The 24708-nt window shown below is 37.2% G+C and overlaps 2 protein-coding genes across 11 annotated transcripts in view; one reads left to right on the top strand and one right to left on the bottom strand.

Moving 5' to 3' along the window:
* LOC127426939 (brain-specific angiogenesis inhibitor 1-associated protein 2-like) overlaps positions 1-7811 on the top strand; it is a 79816-nt gene extending 72005 nt beyond the window's left edge. For 3 of the 8 annotated variants that reach the window (XM_051674143.1, XM_051674145.1, XM_051674142.1), the window contains one exon: positions 6723-7811. In XM_051674143.1, the coding sequence (XP_051530103.1) occupies positions 6723-6864 (142 nt within the window). In that variant the 3' untranslated portion in view covers positions 6865-7811. Of the gene's footprint in view, positions 1-350; positions 955-3221; positions 3542-6722 lie in introns of those variants that run through there. The other 5 variants (XM_051674147.1, XM_051674146.1, XM_051674149.1 and 2 more) reach the window with 4 other exon arrangements.
* A 1062-nt stretch (positions 7812-8873) lies between these two features.
* Positions 8874-24708, bottom strand: part of LOC127426926 (serine/threonine-protein kinase LMTK1-like) — an 80103-nt gene continuing 64268 nt past the window's right edge. For 2 of the 3 annotated variants that reach the window (XM_051674090.1, XM_051674093.1), the window contains 11 exons: positions 20179-20258; positions 18774-18892; positions 18337-18424; positions 17674-17807; positions 16979-17063; positions 16675-16796; positions 16260-16409; positions 12116-15629; positions 11857-12001; positions 11544-11756; positions 8874-10771 (listed from right to left, as the gene is read on the bottom strand). In XM_051674090.1, the coding sequence (XP_051530050.1) occupies positions 10743-10771; positions 11544-11756; positions 11857-12001; positions 12116-15629; positions 16260-16409; positions 16675-16796; positions 16979-17063; positions 17674-17807; positions 18337-18424; positions 18774-18892; positions 20179-20258 (4679 nt within the window). In that variant the 3' untranslated portion in view covers positions 8874-10742. Of the gene's footprint in view, positions 10772-11543; positions 11757-11856; positions 12002-12115; positions 15630-16259; positions 16410-16674; positions 16797-16978; positions 17064-17673; positions 17808-18336; positions 18425-18773; positions 20259-20679; positions 20952-24708 lie in introns of those variants that run through there. The other variant, XM_051674092.1, reaches the window with a different exon arrangement.

The following is a 24708-nucleotide window of genomic DNA, read 5'->3' as shown; positions in this document are numbered from 1 at the left end:
TTGTTGAATAAAATACTATAAATGGTTTTCAAAATGTATGAAACTAATTTGGACAAAAATTTTATTTCTACGAACTTGACACATGTGTTTTAAACTAGATTTGTAAAAGATTTCTAATTTTCTCACCTTGGTCAACCGTATTTGTCAATGACCCATTACCATAATTCCTGATAAACAATTCTGATTAGCATTGCATTGCATATCAAACTACACATCTGTCTTGTAGGAAATGCAGCCCATCACATGTTTGTTAGATGCAGTATGAGAGATTAGTATTATCAGTAACATTAACATCAGTGCTTTATGTTCTCTGTGCTTCAATGTGTCTGTGTCCAAACCCAACCTGGCAGCATCTCCCTCTCTTTGTTTCACAGTGCGGAGGGCAAGTTGATTTCGACAGTGTGAGAGGACAGACAGACAGACAGACAGACACACAGACAGACACCACCCTCCCCTCTGTCCACACTCACTCCCCTGTCTACCTTTATCTCTCAACAATCCATCCCCCTTCACTCCACCCACTGAGGAAGAAGATATATATCCACCCTTCCCCTCCATCCTAAATCCCTTATTTTATCCCAGTTGGAAGCAGCCTGGTGATCATGACAGATACACTAATGGAACTGCAGTGCTGAGTATTCCATGTTGACTTTCCTCAGTATACACTCCTATCATGATAATGTTGAGTTGATTTTCAATAAAAGTATTAAAATGGTCTTCTTTGAGGAATTGTCTATACAATATGTATCCCTTGCTCGTCTTTCATGCATGTACTGTACATGTCGGCAATGTATAAACTGAATGCATCACTTTTGCCAACAGGCGTGTTAATAAGTTTACATTTGGTGTTGCAACGCTGTTGGTGGCCAGTGGGTTTATCCCATAAACAATAATGTTAATAACTGAAACTATACTTTGAGGAATGTGAGCATATTAAAAATGTACCAAATTATTCATTCGGGTGTTTTTGAATTCTTTGATGCCTTTTACATTTTACAATTGAATGAATTTGATGTAATTATTTATATTTATTCTATTTCATTGTTTACATTGCTGGTGTAAAGGGCACTCAGTGGTCTCATAATACATCATTTGGAGTCCCTTTTATTAAGGTTTTGTATTTTAAATGCATCGTGTTGATTAAAGTAGAAATTCTGAGACATTACACATTTTTCTCTGATGTACATGAGGCCTCCATACTGTATTTGACCCTGTGTCTCAGGTGAAGACTGTTGTGTGTTCTGAAAGCCACAAGTTGAATTGGAACAAACCCTGAATTGCAACTAAAAGGAAAAAAACACGTGAAAAAAGATGGTTGTTTCTAGAACTCTAGCAATAGTGATGTAGGGGTATGGTTCATGCATGAAAGAAAAGACAACTGGTACCTACATATCCATGTCCAAATACCAACCACTAGCATAATGTGTTGCTTTTACAAAATGGTGGTAACATCAATATGGTTAATTAAATTAATCATAATAATCGATTGCAGATCATCCAGTCAGAATTTAGAGTTGGAACTATCCATTTTACAATCACGGGTTTAAAGATATGAACTGCTAAACTACTCTCGGTATGTTACTAACTAGTGTACACTAGATGACCTAGAGTAGTTCCTGCTATACATCCATATTCATAATGTGCCAAGTCTTCACATAATCCAAACTCTATTTGAGCCAGTGCCTTGTACATTGCAAATTATATTTGTAAATACCAAAAAAACTGTTAAATTGAAATCATGAATATTCTGACTTTTTTTTTTAATTTTCTTATTTTATTTGTTCAACAAGATCCCTGTACAGTAAATAATTACAGCCTTTTATTTAAAAGAGGGGTAAATGCTGGTAATAATTAACTTTGATAACACCCATCTTTTTTCATTATGTTAGCATGATATTTTATTTGCTTTTAATACACTTACACAGCACTTGTTTTTTTTTTTACCTTTTTCATAGGAGTGAAAGCTGAAACCTTAGTACCATTGTTGTAATGAAAAGGGACTGTTTGAAATGGCCTTTTTATAAAAATAAATACTAATGATTAAGCCACGTATTAAGAGGTGATAGTGCTGATGTTTGACACTTTATGTGATAGAAATACTACCTTGCTTGTTTCTTCTTAGTCAGTGATCATGATTGTTTAAAGGTGCTTACCATTTTCTCAGTGTTGTACCTGAAAAGATGTTTTACTGAAGGTGATGCACAGCTAAATAAAATGCACCTTCATTATTACCACAAAGTATGACACCCAGATTGTACATTTATTTTGTTACAAAGCTGTGGTTATTAGTTTCACATTTGTTTTCAGCTTAAAATAATAGTTCACTCAAAAAATGAAAATTCTGTCATCATTTACTCAAATGCACAAAACAGCACAACTTTCTGTGCAACACAAAGGGAGACAGTTTGACACCAAATTCAGTGATACCTGTCAGGTAATTAAGAGATTGTCTGCGTGGCATGCCATTTAAAAAAAATAAATACATTTGTTTACAGGAATTTTCATAGAGTGAGTTTATGAACAATAGTGCACTGATAATGATAAAAAGTCTGCTCATACTAAAAATCCTACAACACAAGAAAATCACGCTTACATTTAAATTTTAAAAAGCAAACAGGCATGCGCACCACAAATGCACACACTGAATATGTTTCCAGAGCACCGGTTTATGTGTGCTGATCGCTTTTTGATTAACAATAGTTTTTGGCCTAACCGCAATAAGAGAAAACCCTTTTCGGCATTTACGTGACCTTGCATTGTCAGGTTATTACGCATAATAATCAGTGTAACATTGTATGACATGTTAACATGCTCATTGTCCGATTTGGGACAGGGCCTCCCCCAGCCCCTTCTAAGACCCGGCCATGATTCTGGAGCGAATCGTTTATTTGAGTTGAAACTTTTTAATGAGTACTGGCTGGGTTCGGAACGACATATGGTTAAATAGTAGGCATAAGAGTTGTATGATATTATACTATGCCATTCAGAACTCAGCAACTGATCTGGTTCCGGCTCGATGATCCAGTCGAGCTCGGAGCAACATGAGGGGTGAATTAATCATGATAAAAACTTTTATTTTTGGGTGAACTATTCTTCCTCAAAACCAGACCCAAACTGTGTCTGTCTTTCCTCCTGCATGTTTGTCTTTTTCTGTGTGTAACTAAACCAGCGTCTTGCTATAGCTCTGCCAACACTTTCCATCTCTGTTTTGATGAATTTAGAGACAAAAGCAGTAAGATGGCAAGGACTGGAAGCCAGTGCCAGTGTTTCTTCTTTCTTCACTAGAGTAAGACCGAGATACGGCTGCCACGCTCACTGACCTTGGGTAGCTCAGAGAAACATATTTTGTCCATTAAAAAAAAAAAAAAAAAAAAAAATTCTTCTGGAATGCCCACTTTTGGTTGTAAAAGAGAGCAAGTACAACAATGTACAGACAAGTATATACTCCAATATGCATGTGTTTTGGGGGACACCAAAACAGTGTAATATTGCTAAATGTATGGTGGCTTTTTTACTCTTGAAAATGATAAATAAAAGTTTCTTCAGATGAAAGCTGTGTAGTTATTTTGAACCTTGTTTTTTTATATAAATGGCCCTCACTTCTAAAGTGATTTCCTTCTTAAACATAATATTTATTCGGCAAGATGTCTTTATTCTTGCCCCGAAAAAGAACAAGCAACATAATTTGAAACTGTCTGTAAATGTAATTCATTTGTCTCTAAAAGTATCTGAAATGGTCAACTCCTAGTGAAGTCTCAATCTTTACCATCTTAATATACAGGTGCATCTCAATAAATTAGAATGTCGTGGAAAAGTTCATTTATTTCAGTAATTCAACTCAAATTGTGAAACTCGTGTATTAAATAAATTCAATGCACACAGACTGAAGTAGTTTAAGTCTTTGGTTCTTTTAATTGTGATGATTTTGGCTCACATTTAACAAAAACCCACCAATTCACTATCTCAAAAAATTAGAATACATCATAAGACCAATAAAAAAAACATTTTTAGTGAATTGTTGGCCTTCTGGAAAGTATGTTCATTTACTGTATATGTACTCAATACTTGGTAGGGGCTCCTTTTGCTTTAATTACTGCCTCAATTCGGTGTGGCATGGAGGTGATCAGTTTGTGGCACTGCTGAGGTGGTATGGAAGCCCAGGTTTCTTTGACAGTGGCCTTCAGCTCATCTGCATTTTTTGGTCTCTTGTTTCTCATTTTCCTCTTGACAATACCCCATAGATTCTCTACTGGGGTTCAGGTCTGGTGAGTTTGCTGGCCAGTCAAGCACACCAACACCATGGTCATTTAACCAACTTTTGGTGCTTTTGGCAGTGTGGGCAGGTGCCAAATCCTGCTGGAAAATGAAATCAGCATCTTTAAAAAGCTGGTCAGCAGAAGGAAGCATGAAGTGCTCCAAAATGTCTTGGTAAACGGGTGCAGTGACTTTGGTTTTCAAAAAACACAATGGACCAACACCAGCAGATGACATTGCACCCCAAATCATCACAGACTGTGGAAACTTAACACTGGACTTCAAGCAACTTGGGCTATAAGCTTCTCCACCCTTCCTCCAGACTCTAGGACCTTGGTTTCCAAATGAAATACAAAACTTGCTCTCATCTGAAAAGAGGACTTTGGAAGACTGGGCAACAGTCCAGTTCTTCTTCTCCTTAGCCCAGGTAAGACGCCTCTGACATTGTCTGTGGTTCAGGAGTGGCTTAACAAGAGGAATACGACAACTGTAGCCAAATTCCTTGACACGTCTGTGTGTGGTGGCTCTTGATGCCTTGACCCCAGCCTCAGTCCATTCCTTGTGAAGTTCACCCAAATTCTTGAATCGTTTTTGCTTGACAATCATAAGGCTGCAGTTCTCTCGGTTGGTTGTGCATCTTTTTCTTCCACACTTTTTCCTTCCACTCAACTTTCTGTTAACATGCTTGGATACAGCACTCTGTGAACAGCCAGCTTCTTTGGCAATGAATGTTTGTGGCTTACCCTCCTTGTGAAGGGTGTCAATGATTGTCTTCTGGACAACTGTCAGATCAGCAGTCTTCCCCATGATTGTGTAGCCTAGTGAACCAAACTGAGAGACCATTTTGAAGGCTCAGGAAACCTTTGCAGGTGTTTTGAGTTGATTAGCTGATTGGCATGTCACCATATTCTAATTTTTTGAGACAGTGAATTGGTGGGTTTTTGTTAAATGTGAGCCAAAATCATCACAATTAAAAGAACCAAAGACTTAAACTACTTCAGTCTGTGTGCATTGAGTTTATTTAATACACGAGTTTCACAATTTGAGTTGAATTACTGAAATAAATGAACTTTTCCACGACATTCTAATTTATTGAGATGCACCTGTATGTGCAGGTTTTAGTGGTTGTCTGTCAATATTAGAATGATCACTGAAGTGGGTGAAACAGTCTGAAACACGTCTCTATTACATTTCCATCTACAAGGTTTTAGCACTCATTAATAAACATGCCAAAGAGCTTTTCATAGCTGAAGGATATATTGCCCTTGGCCAGGTTTGTATAAGCCCTAAAACATGTTTGGGTAATAGAATTTAAAAAGAGTACAGTATGTTGTTTAAATCATAGGCAATGTTCGGAAAGGTCTGTGTTTTATGCATCAGTTTATCTGTGTTCTTGTCTTTTCTAATATGCTGCTTTGTCCTTCTGTCTTGTATCATTCCTGTCTGTATTTTTGTTGACCCATAATCCAGAGCAAGGTTTAACTGCACATTTGCAAAATATTTATTTCTATAAACACAATTTATGTGTTAATACTTTTGGTAAAAAAACAAAAAAAACAAGTTTCCCCAATAGCTCAGTTTTCACAGCACACTGTAATAAATCTTAAAATGCTAATGGTACTCCATACTCATGCTGCATTTAGTATAATGCACATTCTATAATTGATAGCATGTTTTTAGTATGACAAATAGTCCAATTTAAGGCATTTTCTGACTCTTTCAGTACTGTTCCTGAATTTGCACACTTTTGAGTGAGTAAGCCGTACTTTTATCCTCCCCTGTTCATTTATGTATCTCATTCATTGCTTTTTGAGTTTTACGGGCTATGAGAGTTTAATGAGTATTTTGGGAATTAGTTAAACCATGCAAGTGATACCATCATACTTTTACCATTTCATCAATGGAAATGTGTGAATAATATAGCACCAAGGGTTCAAGGGTTGGCATTTCAGTCTACATCATAACTGGGCCTGATTCTACTTCAGTTCAGCTTCTTTATTCCCCAGTCCGTGTTATGGAGAACAATTTATTACTCAAGTGACCAAGCTCCTGCTTTCATGCATCTGATTCTATATTTGAATGTGTGTGATGTGACGTGATCATTTCATGATGTGACTGCTTATCTAGTTACTCTAAAAAACATTCTTTTGATTAGCAATGGCCATGTAAATGGGGAAGAGAGATGGCGACTGAATCTGAATTATAATTAGCATGTCTGATTTTGTGACGGCATGCCTATTTTCTGTTTTTTTTTTTGTTTGTTTTTTTTTACTCTTTTTTTAATTATTATTCATACAAATATAGAGCTTGGAATCCTTTTACATTTTTCTGCTATGTTTTATTTTCTCTACAAAGCAAAAAGTAAGCTTCATTCATAACGAAACCTTTAAGCATGCTTTAAAACAAAGCCACATGTGCATAGTCTCCTTTATATGATGACGAGTCAGTGTTGTGATTTGTGATTTTAGAGCAATGGACCCTCTTCTTTTCACCACGTTTGCACTCACATCTCACCAAAGACGAAGCAGTTCCATCTGTGAGCAGAAACACAAATTCATCATAACCGAAGACCTCATCTCGCCCCAACTTCATAAAGACTTCCATTTTTAAAACACATTTTTTGGACTCATTGACTGGTGCTGCTATAATATACCTTAACTTGTAGGCAAGATTTAAACATCATTCAGAACAGAAACCCAAACACGCATAATTGCATATGGATCATCATTTATGAATTTACATTATTATTAAGCAATAGGCGTAGCCCATTGTCATGGACTGGAAGAAACCTTCAAAACTTCTCTTTGTTCAATTGTATGTGTACAAAATGTACATATTATGTAAATATCTGTACTTAGTAAGACCTTTTTTTTTTTTTTGGTCCATTAATGAAAACTGACCAAACCTCATGTACAGTATGAATAATAGTTTAGTTATTTAGTTAATAGTCTTGTATAATATAGCAAATAAAGTGTAAGTTTCTGTGGATTCATTTGATTTATTGAGTAGAACATATTTGTTTTGTATTTAATACATTAGATGTATTAGAACAGAAATGCACTTCTTGATGTAGCAATATAGTGTATTTTACTCTAAGCCGTTGGCACTGTAGATATAATATACTCAAAAATTTACTAAAATTCTAACTTTTTATTCTAAAGCTTGAAATAATTTCTCAACATCCTGCCAAAATCACACAATCATTAGTTGTGTTTTTTTAAGGGTATTGTGTTACTTCAACCACATATACAGTAGGTTGAAGTCCCACAAGTGCTGGACTTTGGGTGTATGAAAGGTTTTTTTCAAAGTTTCCTCTAAATGTTGGAATTGATTTGATTTGATATAAGCTATGTATGTATGTATGTATTTGTAATTGGTTTATCCTACATCCTTACACCATACGAGTGTGCACGGACCACTCTGTAGCCTATTTCAGAAACAACAACAATAATAATAATAATAAAAAATTCAGATGTATTTTCTTTGTTTTTGCAATTTATAACAGTCTCATCCCTAAAATATGCCCAAAAAATATGAAAATTATGTAGACACTAATAAAGCAGTTGTAAAAAAGTGATGGTTTCCTGTGTGTTTTATTTTTTAAAGGGATAGTTCACCAAAAAATGTGAGACGGTTCCATTTGTTAACATTAGTTAACATGAACTAACAATTAACAATATATTTTTGCAGCATTTATTAATATTTGTTAATGTTAGTTAATAAAAATATAATCTTTCATTTCATGTTAGTTCATAGTACATTAACTAATGTTTACAAATGTATTAGTATATGTTTTAATTAACATTAACTAAGATTAATAAATGCTGTAAAAGTATTGTTCATTGTTAGTTCATGTTAACTAATGTTGTTAACTAATATTAACAAATGGAACTTTATTGTAAAGTGTTTCTGTAGGTCCTCACAATGCAAGTGAATGGGTACCAACATTTTAAAACTCCAAAAAGCACATACAGTAAAGGCAGCATAAAATAAATCCATGAGACTTCAGTGGTTAAATGAGAGAAACAGATCCAATATTTAAGTCCTTTTTTTACTATAAATTCTCCTCCCTGCCCAGCAGGTGGCGATATATATGAAGAATGTGAATCGCCAAAAACAAAAGAAGAACGTGAAAGCGGATATTGATAGTAAAAAAAAGACTTAAATTATTGTGATCTGTTTCTCACCCACACCTATCATATCACTTCTGAAGACATGGATTTAAGCACTGGAGTTTTCTGGATTACTTTTATGCTACATTTATGTGCTTTTAGAGCTTCCAAATGTTGGTACCCATTCACTTGTATTGTGAGGACCAACAGAGCTGAAATATTCTTCTAAAAATCTTTGTTTGTGTTCAGCAGATGAAAGAAAGTCATACACATCTGGGACGGTATAAGGGTGAGTAAATGATGAGAGAATTTTCCTTTTTGGGTGAACTATTACTTTAACACTTTAATCAAAATTTTTAGACAATTATACTACCATGTACTTATACATTCTGTTATATTTCATCATCTTTATTTAAATTACAGGTAATACGTAATCTGTTGTAATGAACCTGTGTATTAAAATAAACAGCAAGACAGCACCCTGTTAAAAAAAGAAAAGAAAGGGAAAACGGTAAAACAGATTTGTTTTATTTTTCTCACTAAGTTTTGTGACGCATTTGAGAAACTGACTTACGACCACTCTTGCTTAACATAATACTGCAATTCAAAAACAATCATACAGACAAATTTCTGCAGCAAAACCCAGGAAAATCAGTGACTGTCTGCCCCTCTGAATTAGAACAAATATGGAACACCGATTCGGCCTTTATGTGTCACAATACACATTTCTTTGGCAGAACACACATGGAGATTTTCCCTTTCCTCCTGAGTACCCATTTGATCTTTCAGCAGTTTAAAATGTTTTAATCGAATACAAAAATAGTACAGACTGCTGTCTAGTTCGATCTAAGCTAGATGATTACATATAATAATGACTTCATTGGCAAACAAACATGGAACATATCAAGAGTAGTGGATCGAGATTTCTGCTTGGCACTCCGGCTGCCAGGTTTGGGGTTGGACACACAGAATTGTGCAGGTAGCATTGAGTTCCTCCGTACTGTACACTGTTCTCAGTCACATCTGACAGCAAGTCCTCCTTGATCATGTCTGAGTTGTGAAAGATGTGATAATGATTCCCAACCACATATGAGAATAAGAAGTCAATATCTGACAGTAATATTTTAAGATCACACAGTATGTCCATTTTGTTCAGAAGTTGAAATATTCCTTTTGGTCAAAAGTCCACGACAGTCTGTTAAGCATTGCAGCTTACAACTATAAAGAGAATTTATCTTTGTTCTTCAACGCTCCAGGAAATATAAAACCTAAATAAGTCTGTCATTTACACCCTTATCATAATACAACTCTGCTTCAACCCTCAAAAGATAGTAGGCATGTACAGCATCATTGATAAATACATCATTCTCATCATTAATACCATGTCAAACCATGAACTGCCCCATTACATAATAATATCTAGTCAATTATATATTGTTTGATATTTTCTCATATATTTGAGTATTAAGAGTATTATGGAGATTTTCTAGTTTAATTGCATAACATCACTATTTCAAAAGGTAATCATTTAATTTCAATTTTTGATGTCATGGGTTCAGCTGATGATAACCAAAGTTTTATCCTTTTAACTCAGCAGGACATCATTTTTGACATGATTTTGCTCTAAACTGAGAAAAAGCTAAAATGTTAAAATGATTGACTTGATATGGACATTGATTTAAATACGAGCAATGAAAAAACACCAAATAAATCCCACAAATTATATAAAAACATATGCTTTGCAATCAAATGATTTGCTTAAGAAAGAAATTTGATATCAAGAAAAAATTCCATTGTATTCATTAACTAAACGATACAACTGGTTTCAGAATGCCACGTCACCATAAGACTATGCTACTCTCAAGTAGGTGACAAACACAAGGCAGCAGTGTGTCATTAACTTCTTTTTAGTCATAAAAACAATTAAATACCCCTTCTTTTTAGAATCCCTTCTTTACTAGACTGACAATACTGCATTGCTACTTCACAGTAAAAATCAGTTCAGTTTTGATACATTTCATTAAGACCATTTTCTCATCAATTTATCTGATGTGTTGTGTTGTAAACAGTTCCAGGAGCTTCATATAAACTAATCCATCAAACTTTCTTCCATTTAAAATATGCTTGATTTCAAGTTTGATAAGACTTTATTCACGTTTGACTTTAAAAGTCATTTTCACATGTATTGTCTGCTGGGGCCCTTTGAAAAGGGCTGCTCTAAAGTATTTGCTGACAATAAGAGGTACTGTCTTCAAGGGGATTCAAACATTGTTTTTATGGAGATTAAAACTTTCATACTTGGTTCTCCCAGTTCAAATAAATAAAAATGAACATAAAATAAATAAGGTGTCTGTGAGATGGCAGTAGTATGATGCTTCACTCTCTTTCCCCATCTTCACTGCTCCCTTTAAGGTAGAGGCAAAGCACAGCATTACGTTAGCTTGATATTACCCTGATTTACTGTACAGTATATGCTGCAAATACAGCATAATGAGTGTTGAAATCACTTAGAAAATACAAAATTAACATTTAAATATATATCCTTTGTAAAAAATAAAAAAAAAGTAACACTTTACACTGAGGTTGTGGTCATAACATTGTTTCAAGCAAATGTTTACCTGAACAAACAATGAATAACACTTTTACAGCATTTATTAATCTTGGTTAATGTTTAATTCTACAAATATATACAGGTACAGATATATATATATATATATATATATATATATATATATATATATATATAAATTTGTAACATTAAAATTGTATATATTAACATTAGTACATCCAATATGAACTAACATGAACAAAAGTCAATTAAGTAAATTAACATTAACCAAGATTGATAAATGCTGTAAAAATAATTGTTCAATGCTAGTTCCTAATACCTGCCACACTAATTCATTTGAAGTTTGAAGTTTCATTTTTCAGTTCCCTAACATCATTCATTTTTACAAAGTATGTGGTTATGGAGAGCGTTTTCGAGACTCTCCGTTTGTGGTGGAAGAAAATGCTGTTTCAGTGTGGATGACAGGTGTAAATGTAGCAAAATCAATGGGTTTTCAAATGAAAACAGATTAGTTTGAATGTGACCCAATGTTAACGAATACAACCTTATTGTAAAGATTTATCAAAGAAAAGAAAAGAAAAAACTAATGAAAAACACTAACTGCTTACCTCCTGCAGAATCCATATCTGAATCTGACACATGTGTGATGGAGAATCGTGAAACATTGGATGGAGACACAGTGAAACGAGAGGAGACCTGTGCTGCAGGTTTAGTGCTGCTGGTCGGTAAGCTAGGCTTTGAAGTGCTGTGTGGAGGAGAACCCTTGGTAGATGTGGGAAGGGGCAACAAGGGAAAATCGTCCTCCCATTCAAACCCTGCATCTGATATCAAAGAAAAGAGATGACAGGCAGCTAAATAGTAATAGATATAGAAAGATGGAAAGAAAAAACTTTTCAGCCAAATGAAAAGGGAGACTCTTACTCTCTTCTGAGATGTTTCCATCAGAAGAGTCATCTGAGATATTAACTTTTTCCTTCTGGTTTGGCAATTTGCCCTTTGCACTTGGTTTGCTTGACTCTCCACCAAGGGTAAAGCTTTGATCTGCCAGCTCCCTGGTCGGGCTTTCCTGGAGGGGTTGAAATAAAAAATATATATATAATATTTTAGGGGTTGTCCTAAAATACGATTCAACGGTTAACTTTAATTCATGAAAATTGTAAATGTCACTTTACATAGTTACCTGGTCAAACAGGAATACAGTGACATCATCAAAGAAGGACACCACCTTCTTTTTGGTCTCCATTTCATCAGACAGTGAATCACTGAGCAGAGTTGGCATCTTGAGTAGGCTTCTCAGTTTGTGTGCATCACTGCAGTCACTCACAATAATAGTCACAGGCAAGATATCGTCCTCACTTTCTTCGCTCTGCTCCTGAATACTGTATGTGCACAACTCCTCATCCGATTCATCACTGTCCTCAGAGTTGCCATCTTCCTCATCTGCCTCTTCCCCATCCATGGGAGACACCCATCCTTCTTGTGGAGGAGGAGGAGAGCAAGAACGTGTGGAGCTTCTTTTACATCCTTCCTCTTCAGGGTCTTTATTTCTGGTTTCCAGATCCTCAAGTGTAGCAGAATCAGAAGAATTGCTGCTTTCTGCCCCAAGCCCCAATAACTTCTCTGAAGGCACTGGTTCTTCTGTGTACAAAATCGCACAGCTCACACTTTTGAATATGTCCTGCTCATTGATACTCTCCTCTTCAATGAGGACCTCTGGAATGAACTCAATATTTTCTGCAACATCATCCTCAGAGATCAGTGGGTCAAGAGATGGACTATTCTCACTAGGTTCTTGCTTGAAAGAATCCTCTTGATTTACATAGGGAAAAAGGGAGGCATCTGAGTCAGATCCTTGTGATTCTGATGGTACAAGTTCTGCAGAGCGATCTGGGTCTATCCGAAGGTTTACACCATCAAAATGGTCTTCTATGGTGGATACTTCGTTATCAGGAGCTGAGAAAAATTCACAGCAGATGGCAGGGTCACAAGAAGACACGCCTTCGTCTACCTTTGAAAGAACTTGGGAGGTTATGTCCTCAGCTTGTTTGAGAGTTTTTTCACACTCCTTTGTAGACGACAAAGGACATTCATCTCCATCTGTCTCCTGTGGAGGATGTAGGAGCTCTGGTCCATCTTTCTGGTCCTCAAGTTCACTGGTGTCCTCTTCGCTTTCTTTATCTTTCCCCGCATCATAGTCAGAGAAGTAGGCCGAATCTCTGTATGGAGTTTTATCACTCAGTGCCTTCAACTCCCCATCACTACTCTCAGATGTTGTCAAGGCCATTACAGTACCAACATTCTGTTCAATCTGCTCAGCTTTGGCCCATTCAGCCTCTTGTTCTTCGCTGACATATTTAGTTCCAGATGTCACTTTTCCCGATGGCTGGATTAAGGCTTTGGTATTTTTTATCTCATGGGGTTCCTTTTGAACAAATTCTGGAGATTCATTGTTTTCAGTGTCGTAGCCACTGTCCACAGTCTTGGGAGAACTTGATGGATGGACGGACGCAGGACTGAGAGTCTCACTTGAGCATGCTGTGGATGGTATGTCAATAGAGTCCATTGAGTCTGGGGTACCAACCTGCTTTTGTAACGACTTGAATGTTGGATTGGCGTAGTCAACAGTGTCTAAGGTGTCTACTGTGAAGTCAGCAAAAATCCCTGAGGTAACATCAGTGATGTCATCATCACTACAGTCATCTATCTCCACCAGGCTGATACTAGAGCATCCACGATCCACACCACTGTCCACTGTCTTACTCAACTCTGACTCTGGCTCTGAATTGGGTAATTCTGAGGGGGATTTCTCCAACTGTGGGGTGATGGTAATAACTTCGGTCTTGGGGTATGCAGGAGATGTTTCTTGAGTTTTTCCTTGTTTCGAGATCATGTCCCCTACTGCAATATCCACATATTGCTCAAAGACTTGCTCAAACTGTTTTGCACCTTCCCTTGATGTCTCTATTTTGGACACTACATGTCCAGCAGATAAAGGTGCTTGGCCGAGATGTTGGTCTTTTTGGGGCAACACCATGCTTTTCCCTGAAATACAGTCGATCATAAAGCAGTTCCTCACAAGTGTCCCAGTTAGAGGGTCTACAAAATGCGAACTGCTCAAAGCCTGACAACATGGCACGGGATATACTTCAGCCTCTCTGAGTTCATGGCATATATTCATATACGAGTTGCACTCGGGTGAAGGGATTGAAGGTACATGTCTTCCATGCACCAAACAAGTATTATTTTTGACTGTTGCCTCTAAGTAGTCAACTGGTTTGGAAATGTGGTATGGCAGGCTCTGCTCTTCTGGCCATGTATCCTCAACATCTGTCATTGGCATAGTGTAATGGAAGTCTGCATAAGAATCCTGCAGACAAGACATTTGGCTCTGACACAAGGTCCTTGTGTTGTTATTTGCTGGATTTCTGGTGGACCAACTTCCTCCTTGCCTCTCCACAAATATTTCCTCATCTTCATCGGAGTCACTGTCATCTCGCCCTACAAATATAGCTCCACCTGACGCCATGTCGATGCAAACCGAGTGGTTGCCTGGCATAGTCTTCCTCAAGGAACCCATCATATCATAGTACCCTCCAGTGACATTCTTTCCTATGATGCTGCCTTGGATGTTCTCCAAGTAAGGATCAGCATAGCCCTGTGGTGGACTGTCAAGTGATGGTGAGACCCCTAAAGGGTCCTCCAGTTCCCCAAGTGCCTGTCTCAGGCTTCGAGACCCCCAGCTCTCTTGTGGCAAATCTGTTGAGTCTCCAATTAGGTAGTGGTTCATTCGCTTTGGAGGTGATGGCTCATAATAGTAACCTACATCTCTGTCTTTGTATGAAACATAGTGACCAGACTCCCATGGCCTGAGAGGACTCTCATGGCTTAAAATTGGCTCCATAGTTAGAGACACAGCAGGACTGGTGTCTGAATCATAGGCACTGCTTTTGTGGACCTCCGCTGACCAGTATATGTCTGCTGGCTTGGCTTCAGAGGGACTATTGATACACTCCCCAGAGTCTCCACTACTTAGAAAGCCTCCATTGCCTTCCCCAAACTCTGGACTGTAAGAACACATTGTGAAGTTCATGTCAATATTGCTTTGCACTGGCTCCTCAATCCGGATGTAATATTCATTACCAACTGATGGATTATGAGCGCTCAAAACTGGTACCACACCAGGGGTGTGTAGTTGCTTGGAATCATAGTATGAAGGAGAGACCCCTAGGGTGCGTCCTTCAACTGCACAGTCACCCACCATTCCTCCTGGAGGGTAGTAGATCTCCTGACAATGGGGATTACCTTGACCTAAAGTGCCAGAAGTAGATGAAGAACGATAGTGCTGTTCAGCCCTGGCCTGCTCCCACTTGTACTCAAAGTTGAGGCCATGGCTGGTTTCAGTAACTGTTAGGATGTCATCTCCAGATTCAGAGTGGTAGCCATCTCCAGAGGGAAACTGCTCTAGTAGGGGGAATGAGGAAGTGGTGGATGACATGGGCATGTCAATTGAAAGCACGCCGGCTCCGTGTAGATTGGCATGGCTTGTGTTGGGTCTCATGGAGTTCCAGCGTCTCTCAAAATCTTCTTCAGCCTCACTGGCGCCTTTGGCACATAGGTAACTAAGCAGCAGATGTACTTCCTCTGCAGTGGGCCTCTGGTCAGGCTGAAGCCAACAGAACTGCATTACTTCATACCTGATGATACATATGAAGATAAGGACATATATTGTTAAAAATTTATGAAATTACTTCTATGAAAGAAATTTGCAGTTAATCATTACAAATGGGTAGTTGACATGAAATACTTTCGAAATGTTGACATGTCCTGCACTGTGACACCCTATACACCATTCAAACTATTTTAAACAGCCTTTTATGCTTTTATAATTATTATATGTGCAGCTTTTATGACCTCATATTAATTGAGAATCTACATGGAATGTTTGTACTCTTATACTTTTTTTAATTCATTAGTCACACTTCAGGACCATTTCAAATGAACTAGTGAAGGCAAAAAGTATTTAAAATGGTTTAATCACCATTTAAATTTAAACATAAAATACTGATGATGATTTTAAAAAAAGTTAATGGAAACATTGTGTGTCAACTACCCAAATGAATTGACAGCAATATGCAGAAAAAGAAAGGCAGATAACTTGCAAAAGGAACTTTTATATTTTCAAAGAAAAAACTACAGTTTTACAGAGAAGGTTTTCAAAAGAAATGGGTTAAAATCTCTAAAAGACTCTAAGAGAAAATGTAGGGCTCTAACTCTAGATAATTAAATAGGTATGAAGAGCAATATAAAGTTTATTAGACACCTACCAGCGATCGGCAAGAGGGTACTTAAGAAGAGGCTTGGGCAGCTTCAACTGCTGGTCCTTCACAGCATAGCTGAGAACCTGTCTGTCTGAATAATGACGATATGGCTGATTCCCCAACTCAAACAGCTCCCAGATGGTTACACCAAGTGACCTTAGGTACAGAGAGAAATAAGATACAGTATTATTGTAACTGTAAACTAAACATTGATTTATAAATAATACAGTGCTTGTTTGCATCTATCAATAATGATTTGAGATATCTATCTAGACATACCACAATCATAAAGCTTGTTTTAAAAGGTGGAAAAAAGTTTGATGCAGTTTAACTGCTAATTTGAAAGCCTTTTATGTTTAATTTTGTACCACATAAATATAACAATTGTACTATTGCTGTTACTTCTTGTAGGGGTACTGACCAGATGTTGCTTTCCTTGGTTTGGTCCACCACCAGCAAGTTACCATGAACCTCATCCACCAGCTCAGGGGCAATCCAACGTAAAGGAATCCAGGTCTGGTCTGATGTCACAAAGTAGTCATCCTGGGGAAGAACACACAAGAGGGCATAGTACTTAATGTTAGGGAAATACTTGTGGTCAACTACAGTTTAAGTGAGAAGCAGATTTAAAATAACTAACTGCAATATAAAACCTCATTTATTATATTATTATTATAATTCATAATTGAAGTATTATATAGACAAATAGATTTAAGTTTACATACTTTGTACTTGTTTTGTGATAGTCCATAATCTCCAATCTTGACGTTTATGTCTGATGTTAGCAGGCAATTTCTTAAAGCCAAATCACTGTAGAAAATCAGAGCATCACACATAAATTTGATGCGCACCTTTTAAAATTGGGGCATGTCCTAAATGATACTATGACATACAGCTAGATGCGATTTACTAACTTGGACATCCCTCAAAAAAATTTTTTTTACACAGTTACACAATGTAACAGATACAATGTCAGACTCTAATACAAACTTTTGATGAAAAGCTACCGATACGTTACTTTCCAAAAGCACAGGAACATTCTCACTTTTAGGAACCTGTACAATGAAGAACCTTGGCAGAGAGATGTTGAATTTGCTTGGAGATGTGTGGTGACCCCCGGCAACAAAATCACTGATGCTGGAGTGGAGTAAGAACACTCAGTCAGCATCAGGAGATTGTTGCATGGAGAAACCATGGGACATGGAAATGCAGATTCATATTCTAAAAAAAATCATTATATTCATACTTACAGCATATAGCTAAATTTCATGGTTTTCCTTCAGTACTTTATCATAGGATGATCATGACGAGAAATAAAATATTTCAAAGATCATCAAAACATTGGGTTGTTCGTTGTTCATTGACAGTTAAATAGAGTGTAAATCAGGACGTTAGTGTATGTATGAAAGTGGCGACACACCTGTGGGTGAAGTTATTTTTGTGAAGGTGCAGCAAGCCTGAAGTGATCTCACATGCCATTCTTTGAAGCAGTAAGGGGTCAGGAGTCACGGAATCTGTTGCCCTGCAGCTGCGTAGATAGCCTTTAACATCACCCTGTTACCATGGAAAACATACAAAATTCAAAACACAAATAGAAATGGAAGGCTTAAAAGACAAACGCAAGGCAAAAATTCACATCAGCATGTGCAGATGTCAAAGGGTTCACTGTAAGTATATTTGACCTGGCATGCCACTAGGGGGCAATATATTGTTAAAAAAAATTAAAAATAATAATATATATATATATATATATATATATATATATATATATATATATATATATATATATATATATATATATGTTTTTGGCAACAAAAAGTTTTGCAATATACAATTGCATGTGGTGTAATGCACCAGTACAAAGTTTATTTTTTCTGAAGAAAAGGTGAGTGGTGCTTGCCAATGCAAAACTTGTTGCCATGATGGTATGTTTGTTTTTTTCACCCATTTTATCATATGCCAGGAGAAAAACCTTAAGTCTGATAATATTAACATCTGATTATAATTGAAATCTTATTTCCCATCTCCTCTTGTAGCTAAAGAGAGAAAATAAAAAAAAATAACAACAGAGTTTTGGACTAACCAGAGGGCAGATCTCCATGACCAGTAAATAGGGTGTGACCTCTGTGCATTGGGTGAGGCATTGCACTAGAGCCGGGTGATGGAGACTCCTGGAGAGAGTGTTTTAGCCCCATCATCATTACAATACACCACAGTCATAATGCACATTCATTAAGTCCTGCAATGTAATTAGTAAATTAGCAGACACTTTTATCTAAAGCAAGTTACAGCACATTTATTATAAGGACATTTACTCTGGGGCAACCTAGGAGTCTGAACAAACAACCTTTCAGTAACCCTGAACGCTCCTATTTTAATAGGAAATACCTCCACTCAGGAAAAAACACTATGCTCGTCAAACGATTTAATGAGTTTTTTAACCACTAGGCTACACCACCCCCACATTCTAGAAAAAGGCATCAGATAAAAATGGAAATATACAACGCATGATTAGTTTACCAGTATGGACGAGCCTCTTCCAAGAAATGCATCTGGTCCTGGACGCTGGCACTGGACTTCAGTTCCTTCACCACCACCTGGGTACTGCTAAGACCAGAGTGAACCTCCCCCAGCAACACCTGTGAACATGAACACACCAACACACACAGGCACAATGCACATACACACAAGGGAAAGACAACAGAAACAGACATACAAGTGTGAACAGAGGAACGGGACAACACACACACAATTATGGACAAGGCGACACATATAGATACAAATAGATGTACAAAGGAAGGAAATGGGCCCAAAGGACGGAAAGGAATGAAAGACAGATATTCAACATAAAACCAAAATTGATTTAAATAAAGTCCAGGAATCATGCAAAAAGATGCTCAAAAGGAAACAGACGCACACGAAACATGCAGCCACAGAGACACAGACACATAGATGGACATACCCATTCAATGGAAAGTTGGGGAAATTGTGGTAGAGTGTGTTTATGTATGTGTGTTACAAAAAGACAAGAAAGAACAGAGAAAGAATGAGAATGAAAGAGAGGCATCCACCATTCCTTACAAATATCGAAGTGAACTATTTCTGGTATTTACAGCTAAACAAAGATATCAAACAATTTTTGCAGGCAAATGTTCGAGTTGTGTCAGAGCTTCTCAATCCCTGCCATTATGTAATTAACAAGACTATTCAACAGCACAATAGTTAACACAGAGATAGTTATAGTAATTTAAGTGTATGAACAATACCATTAAGGTAAAAGAGAGTCAGAGTTGTGCTCTTGGGCGAGTTTAGACATTTCAAATTTCAGAAGGTTCGAATCACTAATGAAAAGTTTTCCTTCTTTTTAAATTCCCCCCAAGTTTATTAATTTATTTTTTTGTTCTTATGGGAGTTCCCTAAAGAGATAGTTCACCCAAAAATGAAAATCATTTACTTTTAAAGAAAACGGCAGAAGGTTAGAGACTGACAGCCTCAGTTACCATTCAGTTTCATTGCATATTCTTCCCCCAAAAAAGTCTTTTTTATTTTTTATTTTATTTTTTATTAGTCTGTCAGTCCATAACCTTTTTTGGTGTTCCATGGGGGAAAGACAGTCAAACAGGTTTGGAACTACATAAGGGTGAGTAATTGATGACTTTTCATGTTTGGGTGAACTATCGCTTTAACTCAATTTGAAACACTGCTTGCAGCGAGATGTCAAGAAACAAGTCCAACATCAAAGGCTGAGGATGAGAGCAGTGTTACAGAGGAACCTCAAAGGTAATGTAGCATGGAAGACATTTTCACATCCTCTGGACTACATTTGACTACAGAGCAGAACAAAGGTAAACGTTTGATCCGTACAGGCACAGCCTAGGGCATCTATGTCTGAACAGTCAACATAAAACAAATAAACTAGACTTACCTTGCCAAACCAGCCATGTCCTATCTCCTTTATGTAAAGCAAGCTGTGGCGGCCAAGGTCTGTGGATCTTAGGAGCTGGACTATAGAGTGAATATCAACAAGAAAGAGACACAAACAGTACAAGAGGTTAATTGTAAAATACAGGAATTATATATACAATGGGGTCGAAAAGTCAGAGACCACTAGTGAAATTCCTTTTTTGTTTTTTAATTATTATTTTTTAATTATTTAATATATTTTAAATTACAAATTGTATTATTAGCATAAAATTGTTTGTGAAAAGTTGAATTGAAAAATTTAGATGAATTTCCGAATTATGTATTTGGTATGTCCCCCTTTTGACTTTTGGACCCCACTGTATCCATAGGCTGTATCCACTGAACAGACAGAACTGACAGCAAATGTAATAAACAAATCTGCAAAAAAAAAAAAAAAACACTTTTAAGAAAATTTATGATTAAAAGCATTATTATCTGAACCTCAGATTTGCTTCAAACTCACAATGTTACACACCCTTGGTGTATGAATGAGTGAAGACTCTTCAAAATCTTTCTCTGGCAAAAAGAAAAAAAATATCATCCTCCAAATATCCTCTCCAAAAGGGTCAGAGTGAAAATCTTCTGTGCAAGAGTGATGTTCAATGGCACAAAATTAAAGATGAGAGTCTGGTTGTAGAGTTCAAAATCTCCCCATGGTCTATTAAACTGGTTGAAAACCATTTTTCTGAAATGCAGAAGTTAGAGAACACACAGAAGGGATGGAGTCTGTCGCAGTAGGGATGGATTTGGAGAGTGATTTTCTGTACCGTTCAACCCCTTATCTGGAAGATCCTCACATATCTCTATCATCTCAAAGGGCCATAACAGTCCCTTTCTCTTTCTCTCTCTCTCTCTCTCTCTCTCTCTCTCTCTCTCTCTCTCTCTCTCTCTCTCTTCTGTCTGTGTCCGCACACAGATGCTGATCATCATGACCACAAACAGACAGTTCATTGTAAGTGTGCATGACATACTGTCTCATTCTCTGTCCCCTTGTTATGCAGCAGCCATATTTTACGCCCATGTGCTGCTGTAGAGGCTGTTCATTCTCCCTGCCCCCTCGGAGAGAGCCCCCACTGGGGAGAATCAGGCTCTTTGTCCTGCCAGTGGTGCTGCTTGGTACCACTGAGACAGCACAAACACTAATGCTATTATTCCTGAGGTTTCTAGCCTGATAGAGGCAGAGCAAATGGCCGGTAAGCAAATCAGAAAGCTTTGATGTGTGTGCGGGATAGGATAAAACAATACAGAACAAAATATTGACAATCACAGTAACTTGGAATCAATAAGGTTGCAGACAGCCATAGAGCAGATACTGAATGCAGCAGATATTAAAGATTCAATATCTTCCTGCTATAGTTACAAATTTTTCTAAAATTCATTTATAAATCAAAGCAACATGCAAAGTATATTTCAAGCATAAAGCTGATCACATAGAACATTTCCGAATCTTATACACAATTGATACTTTGAGTACTTGACAAAGTAGTCTACACGTTGGCCACAAGTAGTGGTAAAGGTACTGCACTAAGTAAGAATACTTGAAGCCATAGTTCACCCCAAAATGAAAATTCTCTCATCATGTTCTCATTCTCATGCCATCCCAGATGAGTCTAACTTTTTTTCTTCTTCTGAACAGAAATGAATGATTTTTAGCAGAATATTTCAGCTCTGTGGGTCTTCAAAATGCAATTGAATGGTGGTCAGAACTCTAAAGCTCCAAAAAGCACGTAAAGGCAGTACAAAAGTAATCCATATGACACCAGTAGTTAAATTCATTTCTTCAGAAGCGATATGATAGGTGTGGGTGAGAATCAGATCAATATTTAAGTCCTTTTTACTTTTAATCTATGTTCAAACAGCCCACCTATGTGAGTTCTTCTTCTGTTTTTTGCCAATTCACATTCTTTGGGCATACTGGGTAGATCTATAGTAAAAAAGGACTTAAATATTGATCTGTTTCTCACCCACACCTATCATATCACTTCTGAAGACATGGATTAAATCAGTGGAGTCGTGTGGATTACTTTTATGCTGCCTTTATGTGCTTTTGTGGAGCTTCAAAGTTCTGGTCACTATTTACTTGCATTGTATGGACTAAAATGAGAAGTAAGATAAAATGCAGATAAAGTGCTAATTCAATTCCATTTATCTTACAGAAGGCAACCCATCCATTTTGTCCCTTTTTAAACCATAGAGTTTGGATATTTATGGGAGCGACAACCACATTCTATAACCCAATGGACCTTGGTTAGCGTAGATATAAGAAATAAAGGTGGGCTTGTCCTTTAAAACCTGTAAACAGACCAGCCTTAACAGGCTGGGAGACCAGCTAGGACCAGCAAACCAACTTAGGCTTTTTCAGCAGAAGTGTGCATAATTTATGAAATGATGTGAACTTCAAAGAATTTGCATGCTCAGAGGAAGGTGTGTGTGTGCATATGAGGGTATGTTTATGAGCACAGTTGTGTTGGGGTGGATAATGTACACCAGAGGGCAATCCATGAACTGTCTGGCTAAAACATCTTGAATCAGAGAAGAAGCTCACAACAATTATCCTCTCCATTTGTCTCACTGACTCCTCAGTAAGAGAAAGACATGTCTGATTACTGACAGATGCTACAATAGCCAAAGACACATGGCTGATGTCAGCTCATTGATTTTGTAACAGTGATTGAGGTAGACCTGCCTGCTCCTGCATTTTCTGGCTGGAGCATTGTATATCTTACCTCAACCTCATCTCCGTAGAGTGACATCATTCCAGCCACTCCTGAAACCAAGGCCGCCACTGAAATTCACAGGCCAGGGACAAAATTTAGAGATGGAGATAGCCCCCTCTCCTCTGGGCCCAATGGGGGGGGGGGGGTTGTGACCCAAAAATAGTCTGTTCTAATAGGGTCACAGACAGTAGGGGAAAACAATGCTAGATGCAAATAAAAAAAATTGCAACTAGCAATATAATTGTGCATAGTTAGGATTGCAAAATAAATAGGCTTATCAGCTTTAAAAAAACAAAGAGAAATGCAGCCCATTACTTTTGTTGTTGACATCAAAGGCTGTGCATCCAATCAAACGCTTGGTAAACTCACTTGGTAATATGAATAATATTCATACAAAATCACACTTCTGCTGTTGTTTATGCAATGGTCAGTTTTCCTATTCAGCAAATGTCAATTTAGTCATATTGCATACTGTTAGGCCTATGGAGTTTGTGGTAAAAAATAAATAAAATAAAAAATTAAATAAATAAATAAAAATGGACCCACTTTATATCAGGTGTCTTTAACGAATATGCACTTAAGCATTTGATACAATGTACTTATTATGTACATACTGTGTTGTTGCATTGTACTTACATTAAAAGTACCTGCATTTATTTACATCTGTAGTTACACTGTTCACCTTACCCCTAACCCTAAACCTAACTCTACCCAAACCCTTACCCTAACCCATAACCCTAAATCTACCCCTACTCCTAAACCTACCCATACTTCCACCTCAGTATAGCAGCAAATGTGAATCTTGTGAGAATTTTGTAGAACAACATGTAGTTGTATGTATTTTAGTGTTAGTACATAGTAGATAAAGACACCTAATATAAAGTGGGTCTATGGACCACGAACAAATCCAAACAAGAATGTGTCCGATTTTTTATGAAATTATTTTTATCTACAGTAAATCTGCATATGCTTTCCTTTACACATCTTTGACACTTCTCAGCAGTGGGAGATGATGCATTAGCATTAATATCTGTCAGGTGGCAGAACACTGCAATCCATTATTCTCTCATCACATAAATGAAATGCCACAGCAGAGAGTTGTGTGTGAGCTCTGTGGGCTGCATATGGACAACCGCAACCTTTTAACCTCTGCCCTTTACTAATCTCCCCACATTAGCTGCCAACATCACAGTCAGCCTTCTTATGAAGTGAGCCATTGTTATGGGAAAAAGAGAGAGAGAGACTCTCCATGGATCTGACTGTACACATCCTCTCTTGGATTCCTCGCATTCCAAGGCACATTTATGTAGGCTGGCTGAGGCGGCATTATGCAACAGGCAGATGTTTGTTCTGATCGAGATGGAGTAAGAGAGAAAGAAAGAGGAAAAATGAAGAGGCAAAGACAGAAAAAAGTGAGAGTGTGTGACGAAGAGAAAGAGAGAGAAATGCTGTACAATTGAAGCAAATGTAATTTCTAAATCAGAGCCACATACTGTGTATACCATACAACTTATGTTGCACAAAACCAATTACAAGGAATATTTTCAATTCCTAAACACAATGAACACTTCACTTTTAACTTTGAATACTTGACGACGTAGCCTATACAATGGCCACAATGTAGTTAAATAAGGTTGACACTCCATTTCTGTGTGCTTAATCCTGTTCTGTACACACTGAGCTTAGTTATTTTTGGGAGTGACAGCCACATTTATTCATTTTGACTTGAGCAAATTCAGGTACTTAAAAGGCAGTGAAATTCAGTGCTTAACAAA

Source organism: Myxocyprinus asiaticus, chromosome 36 (assembly GCF_019703515.2).
Source record: "Myxocyprinus asiaticus isolate MX2 ecotype Aquarium Trade chromosome 36, UBuf_Myxa_2, whole genome shotgun sequence".
Lineage (NCBI taxonomy): Eukaryota > Metazoa > Chordata > Actinopteri > Cypriniformes > Catostomidae > Myxocyprinus > Myxocyprinus asiaticus.
Note: the sequence above shows the minus strand (reverse complement) of the source record. Positions and strands in the feature narration are given on the sequence as shown.